The sequence below is a fragment of the Antechinus flavipes genome, chromosome 1 (genome assembly GCF_016432865.1).
Source record: "Antechinus flavipes isolate AdamAnt ecotype Samford, QLD, Australia chromosome 1, AdamAnt_v2, whole genome shotgun sequence".
Taxonomy (NCBI): Eukaryota; Metazoa; Chordata; class Mammalia; order Dasyuromorphia; family Dasyuridae; genus Antechinus; species Antechinus flavipes.
The window spans coordinates 654,728,020-654,734,412 of NC_067398.1; the positions used below are offsets into that span (position 1 = coordinate 654,728,020).

At 50.8% G+C, this 6,393-nt stretch overlaps 1 protein-coding gene across 2 annotated transcripts; it reads right to left on the reverse strand.

Moving 5' to 3' along the window:
- Positions 1-62: 62 nt before the first annotated feature.
- ODAD3 (outer dynein arm docking complex subunit 3) lies at positions 63-6,318 on the reverse strand. 2 transcript variants are annotated; one of them, XM_051971583.1, is made up of 13 exons: positions 5,356-6,318; positions 4,761-4,882; positions 4,348-4,425; positions 3,806-3,976; positions 3,246-3,347; positions 2,898-3,023; positions 2,510-2,632; positions 2,271-2,426; positions 1,707-1,867; positions 1,444-1,600; positions 1,068-1,214; positions 785-869; positions 63-659 (listed from the first exon to the last, which is right to left on the reverse strand). In XM_051971583.1, exons 1-13 carry the CDS (start codon positions 5,528-5,530, stop codon positions 532-534), a joined length of 1,731 nt encoding a protein of 576 aa, XP_051827543.1. In that variant the 5' UTR covers positions 5,531-6,318; the 3' UTR covers positions 63-531. The 2 variants fall into 2 exon arrangements, with proteins under 2 accessions (XP_051827543.1, XP_051827544.1); XM_051971584.1 differs by lacking the exons at positions 4,761-4,882; positions 5,356-6,318 and adding an exon at positions 4,525-4,667.
- Between the last annotated feature and the right edge of the window lie 75 nt (positions 6,319-6,393).

The window sequence follows — 6,393 nt, forward strand, 5'->3', positions numbered from 1 at the left end:
GACCAGAGTGACCCTTTCTCCCAGGGGCCCCTGGTAGGCAGACACAGGAACACAGCTCAGGCTCCTTTGTAACTTTTATTGCCTGATTTAAAAAATGACCACTGGGAGGCGGGCAGTGAACCCTGAGTGTAATACAGGGCCTTTGAGACCTTCCCAGTCCTAGGAGATTTATGATTGATGGTGGGAACAGTCAGGAACTCGGTCCCACCTCCCTAAGCCGGGCCAGCAAAGCCCTGAGCCTGCCTCCCGAGGGACAGGGACATTGCTACTCTCCCAGGCCTTAGGGGTGGGAAAAGGCTGCAAACCGTTCGTGCCCAGCTCTGCAGGCTAAGACTTATTCCTAGGTAGGAGGGAAGCCAGATCATCTAACTAGGTCGTGAAGAAGGGGAGAGGACCCAGGTCCACCATTTGGGCCTTCCAGAAAGAACCTGGGGCTGGGCAGGGCCATGAGGTGCTTTAACTGGCCCAGATTGGGGTTTGTGACTGCCCCCCTGGAGGGGCGCTAGCAGCCAGGCCAGGAGGATGTGGCACCTAGGACCGCCGGCGGGATCGACCTCGGCCTTTCTTCTTGCTTTTGGACTCTATGAGCTTCTGAGACTGGAACTTCAAGGATGCTCGGGTCACTATCTCCCCAGTGTCATCTTCACTCTCTTCCTCATCTGGGGGAGACGTGAGCAGGACGAGGGGGCGTTAGGGCCCTTCCTTCCCTCAGCCCCCCGCCATCCGCGTGCACTTCTCCTTGCCTGCCCCAGCCCTCTCCCCACCGATCCCCAGGCTGACTCACCAAAGAACTTATCCTTGGCCGTGGCTGTGGGCAGCACGATGCGAGTGTTGCGCAGGGGGAGCTTCCCTTCCAAGGTGGCATAATACTGTGGGAAGAAAGGACCGAGTGAGGGGCTGCTGGGGGAAAGCGGAAGTAAGGCCTTCCCTAAGCGGCTACTTTGTGCCACGCTGTGCTGAGTGCTTTACCAGGATCCCCACTGAGCAATGTGGAGGTCTGCCTGGGGATTTAAACCTCCAGGAGCATCGGGAAAAGTTCCCCACTTACACCCTTGCAGGGCTCCTACCTCCCGCTCGGCAAGCTTTTGCAGTAGTTCTGGTACATTGCGTTCCTCCATTTCGCTCTGAAGCTTGAGCACCTTCTCCTCAACCTGAGCCATGAGGTCCAGCACATAATCTGGGGCATTGGGGTTTAGCTCCTTTTTGCTTTTCTCCTAGGAGATGTGGTTGGGAGAAACTGAGGTCTCAGCAAGTTTGCGGCTGATGCCTCCAAAAGAAGAGGTGATGGGGAGGAGGGAGGGATTGGGAGGGTCTGGGGGAGATCAGGGCAAGTGGGGGAAGTATTAAGCACAAAGGGGTAACTTTTGAAGTTGGATAAACAGGGGCCTTGAAAGGCTGGGGTGGGGCAAATCTAGGGCTTGGAGGAGGAATTCGTATGTATACCACAGGGATATGCTGCAATTTTTCAGCCAGGTGCTCAATCCCAGCCTTGGCAGTTTGCAGTGCAAGAATGGTATTTTGCATATCCTCCTTAGCTTCTGCTACTTGTTTCTCCTGGGTGTTCAGATGTTCTTGCAGCTCCGAGACGATCTGTTTATGCCTGGGTTCGAGGGGAAGGGGAAGAACAGGTGTGAGGGGCCTTGGGAAGTCCTAAAGCACCACACCCAATCCCTACCCCTTCTAGCAGCCTCTCCCTTCCTTCTGACCTGATGGCCTTAGTCTCGCCAGAAAACTTGAGCTGAGTGAGCTCTTCCTGCAGACGCTTCTTGTCGACTTTCAGCGTGACAAGTGTCACTTGGTTGTCTTGCTTCTGGTTCTCCAGTTGAGTGAAAGTCTCACTCTGGGCCATAAACCTGTGTACCACAGACTGCCCCCCACCCCCATCTGCTCACTCAGGGTCACAGACATACCTAAGAGAACCCAGCCTACATTCCTTCCCACCTGGTTGGACATGGATTAGAAATGGAAATCAGCCTCAGACACTGGAACATATTGGCTATCTGACCTACCTACCCCCAGGGTCACAGGGCATGAGTTTCAGAGAAAGGGAGAGACACAGAGGATCAGAGCTTCACGAACTTTGTAGGCTCTTCTACATCTTGTCTAGGGTTGAAGGTGTCCTTCCATTTATGGGTGCTTATTTCCTCATATGTCTGGACCCCCAGGGAACCTCTACAGCCTTATGTCTTATTTCCCCCAGCTAGAGTCCCCTTCCCTGGTTAGGTAGGGTCAGTGGAGAAAGCCTCCCCTTCCCCTGTGCAGTGACTCACACTGGGATCAGATATGCCGGTGGCAACCTTGATCTTATCAAAGGCAGCCTCTGTCTGGTACGTTTCCCATCGGTTCTTTAATTTGCCTGTTTTTGTCCCCTGGGCGTCTGTAAAGATTTCTTCAGACCGAAGAGCTACTTGATCTCGCTGCTGGGTCTGTGGATACAAGAGGTAGCATGAAGGCAGGGTCCTCATTTCTCCTGCCATCCCCGGCCTCCTCTGAAGCCGAGTCCACACACCTTCCTCTCTATCCGCTCATTCTGAAGCTTCTTCTCTTCCGTTCGCTTCTTGGCTTCCAGCAATACCCTGTCTCTCTCCTTCTTATCTCTGAATAAGTTTTCTTCCAGCTTCTGAAGTTCACTCTGGGTGAGGAAGAAGGTGGCAAGAATATCAGCAAGAGGATTAGGAAGTTCTTGGGAACCCAGTGACAGGGTTCTGGCCCCTGGAACAAGGGGAAAGGGGCTGTTGCTCACATACTCATGGCCCTTCCTTCAGGACCAGCTTTGCCACCAGGAGCTCAGGAGGTTGGATTCACAGGCTTATTGGGTCTAAGTGTGCCCCATAGTGATGTGCAATAGCTTGCCCAGGTTGAGGTCAGGTAAGGATCAGAATGAGACTATGGCATACCTTAGCAGCATCCCGAGCATTTGTGGCTTCCTGGGTCACAGAGTGTAGTTCTGCTAATTCACGTTTTAGTCGAATGACTTCAGCCTCCATTGCATCCAGTCTGTTCTCAAAGTTCAGACTCTCATCCTGGGAACCGGGGGAGGGGAGGGCCAGGCTGGAGTGCAGGAGCCAGGGAAGAGGGCCCATAGTCTTCCCCAAATCTCACCAGAGAGCCAAGCCCCCTCCTAACATCATCTATGTCTACAAAGCAATTTCCTCACACTAAGTTTCTACTTATGGGACTCTCCCCCCCTCATATACATCTGGCTCATTCATATTCATTCTACCCCACTGTTCCCAAGGCCACACCTGCATATAAGCCTTCAGCTGCAGGTAAACTCGAGTGATGTGTTCTGCTTCAGCAGCCTTCAGCTTGGCCTTTTCCAGTCGATTTTCCAGGTTTCGAATAGTCTGGGGGAGAGGAAAAGAGGCAGTGATTGGCCCCTTCTCTCCAGATCAATGGCCAATGATGAACTTTCTATTCCCACAACCAAAGCTTTTTAAACTTTGAGTTGAGACCCCTTATAGGATACCGAATATGGGGCTCATTAAAAATTTGGCAACAGTAAGAAGTATCAAATGTTTCACCAAGATGCAATTCTTTATGTAAAAATAAACAAACACATTCTTCTCACTAATAAAATTACATATCTATGTATATATATATATATACAAAGAAGTTGTTTTTAAATAAAATTCTTTATGATTTATTATGAATAAATGTTTGAGTTGGATACCTATTTTATATACCTGGGTCAAGTAAAAATTTCTCAGGCAAAAAGGAGTGGAGAAAGTTTAAGAAGCCCTGCCATAACCCACACATGTTCTTGCTCCCACTGTGCTTTGGTCCTGCAGGACCCAATTCCCACCTTTGCCACCTCATTGTCAGTGTCTTGAAATTCATTTGTCTCCAGCTCTCGAAGTGAATATTGGAGCTGGAGTTCTGCTATGCGTTGCTGCCGTTGTTCTGCCTCATGTCGAAGGGCATTTAGCTGTTTCATCTTCTCATTTAGCCGGTAATCCACAAGGGCAAGGGCACACTAGGGGGTCAAGATGGCATGGTAGATATAAGGGATGTAGACAGCTGGTACATAGAAACACACATGTATAGATACACATACACTATAGAAACATATATCCATATCTACACCCAACACATGCACACATTATACAACATGCATGTTACACGTGTGTGGCTACATGCATGTACTATATGTTACTGCTGAATGTGTATGCGTGCATGAGTGCATGTGTGTATGTACATATATATACATACTACATACATATACACACACACACACACACACACATTTATACATTTTACATTCTGAGTCAGGATCCATTAGGAGGAGCTCCTGGGAGTCTGAAGGTTGATTGTCCTGCCATAGCTGAGGTTCCCTTGGTCACCTACCTCCCCATCCTTGTTTTTCAGGTAAGGTTTTTCCTCCGTCCACTCTCGGATGATCCAGCGTACCACTTTCTCCTCACCCTGTGAAGTCAAGAAACCAAAAACATTTCTTACCCCATCCCACCCCAAAACTTGTTTTACCTACAGGCAAGGGCATCATTTATTTGGATCTCCAAGTACCTTGGAAGCAAAGTTCTCCCACACAAACACTCCCCCCTCACAAAAGAAAGGGAAGGAGCCTTGCTTTCCTGAAACAACCTGCTCCCATGACCCAGGTGGCCTTGGTGGAGGCCAGCCCAAGTGCATGGTTTGCGCAGCTTTCCCCTTAAAGGTCAATGGAGCATGGGAGCCTCCTCCCCTCATTCCTTCCCCCCACCCAGTCCCTTCTTTTCAGCTCCCTCAATCCCAGCCCTCACACTGAACAAGTCTGCCAGCTTCTGGTATTTTATCCTGTTCTCTTCTCGAAGACGTTTAATAGTTTCCTTGTTCTTTTTGATGGTCCATTGAGTGCTCTCATAGACGGTCTTACGGTCGCCCTCTGGGGGCAAAGTGGAGTGTGAGCACCCCCATCCTCCCACCTCCTCCCCTTCCCCACAATCACTCGCATGCACCAGCTCTTGTCCTACCCACAGACACCCCATTTCCTAACCTCCTCCTGAATCTCTCCTTCCATCTCCCCCATTAGCTGGCTCCTTACCAGTCTTCCTCTTCTCTCCTAGGTCCCTCTCCCCAAGGGATCCTCTGTCTTTGATCTCCCAAGTTCTCTCAAGTCTTGCCCTGACTTCCTTTCTGACACCAATTTTGTCCATCCTGTCCTAACCATCCTTTCTTATCATTATCATTGTCTTATCTCTCGCTGAGCCCCACTTCTTTCCAACTCTCATCTCGCCCTCTCCTTAGATCCTTTCCTCTGCTATCCTAGACTATATCTCCTTTGTGATTAATTCTCCAACCCCTCTCCCTAGACCAGCTGACCCGTTTCTCTCCTTCCTTGATCCCCTCCATGCTTACCCAGCATTTGGATTTTTCTGTGCAGCTCATTAATCTGCACATGAACTGGAGGCTTGACTCCAGGATGGATGAGAGGTGGTCGGCTCTGTGGAATTTTTGGCTGACGCCGCGACCGCGAGGAGAGGGAGCTGAGCTTGGGGTAGGGGGAGGGAGCTGGGGAGTGTAGGGGAACCATGCTTAAGCCTTTGCAAAAGAGTCCTTCTTAGCCTCTGGATAAAGGGTAGGATGGAGCCTACCCTAAGGGGAGGGGGCAGAAATTAGCCTATGAGAAAGGATTCTCCTGGGTTGAGGGAGCAGGTTGTGGCCAAGCCCGTAGTATTTAGAAAATGGGGAGCGTATCCTGGGCAGTCAGAGAAGAAACGAAGGTGAGAGAAGGGGAAATAAAGGTTGAAGTTCCGGGTAGAATAGAGGATTTCTGAAGGCTTATTCCCAGGGTTCAGGGAAGGGCTGTCCCTGGACAAGAGGAAACTATGGAAAAAGCTAGCGCCTGGACATTCCTGGAAGGAGCTCTGCTGGCGCCTGAGGCTCAGATTCGAGGGTCCTTGGGACTCCCACCCAGACTAAGTCCAGATGGAGCCTCTCAGCATCTGTCTCTGTTGCTAGGAAACCATCTCCCCCTTCTCCCGCCAGCCGCTACCATGGAAACCGGCCGCGTCCCACGCGATCGTTCCCATTGGCTGATGCTGCTCCACGGGGACGGGAAGTGGGATCAGCCTTAAGACTGGGCGGGGCATGCTGGGAAAGAAGGAAGGAGGGAGGAAAGGGTGGCGGGGCCCGACTGTCAAATGATCTCGGATTTCCAGTCTTTGGAGATTGAGCCAGAACTATCAGTGACGCCAGGGGAAGAGGATAGAGGGATTTTTCATTCATTTCTGCCTTTTCAGCATTAAATAGCTCCGCTATCAAGATGGCGCCTACCAGCCGCCATTAAGCGCGAGACCCCTCCCCCTCTCCCCAGTCTCTTACTGTCCTACCCAAGATGGCTGCTAGAGCTTGAGATTCATTTCCGCCACTCTCAACATGGCTGCCAGAGTGCTC

Coding starts and splice junctions, on each gene's coding strand:
- ODAD3 (XM_051971583.1), bottom strand. CDS start 5,530: ATGGTTCCCCTACACTCCCCAGCTCCCTCCCCCTACCCCAAGCTCAGC. Junction 3,348..3,805: donor CTGACAATGAGGTGGCAAAG/GTGGGAATTGGG, acceptor CCTCTCCCCCAG/ACTATTCGAAACCTGGAAAA. Junction 2,427..2,509: donor ATGAGCGGATAGAGAGGAAG/GTGTGTGGACTC, acceptor TTGTATCCACAG/ACCCAGCAGCGAGATCAAGT.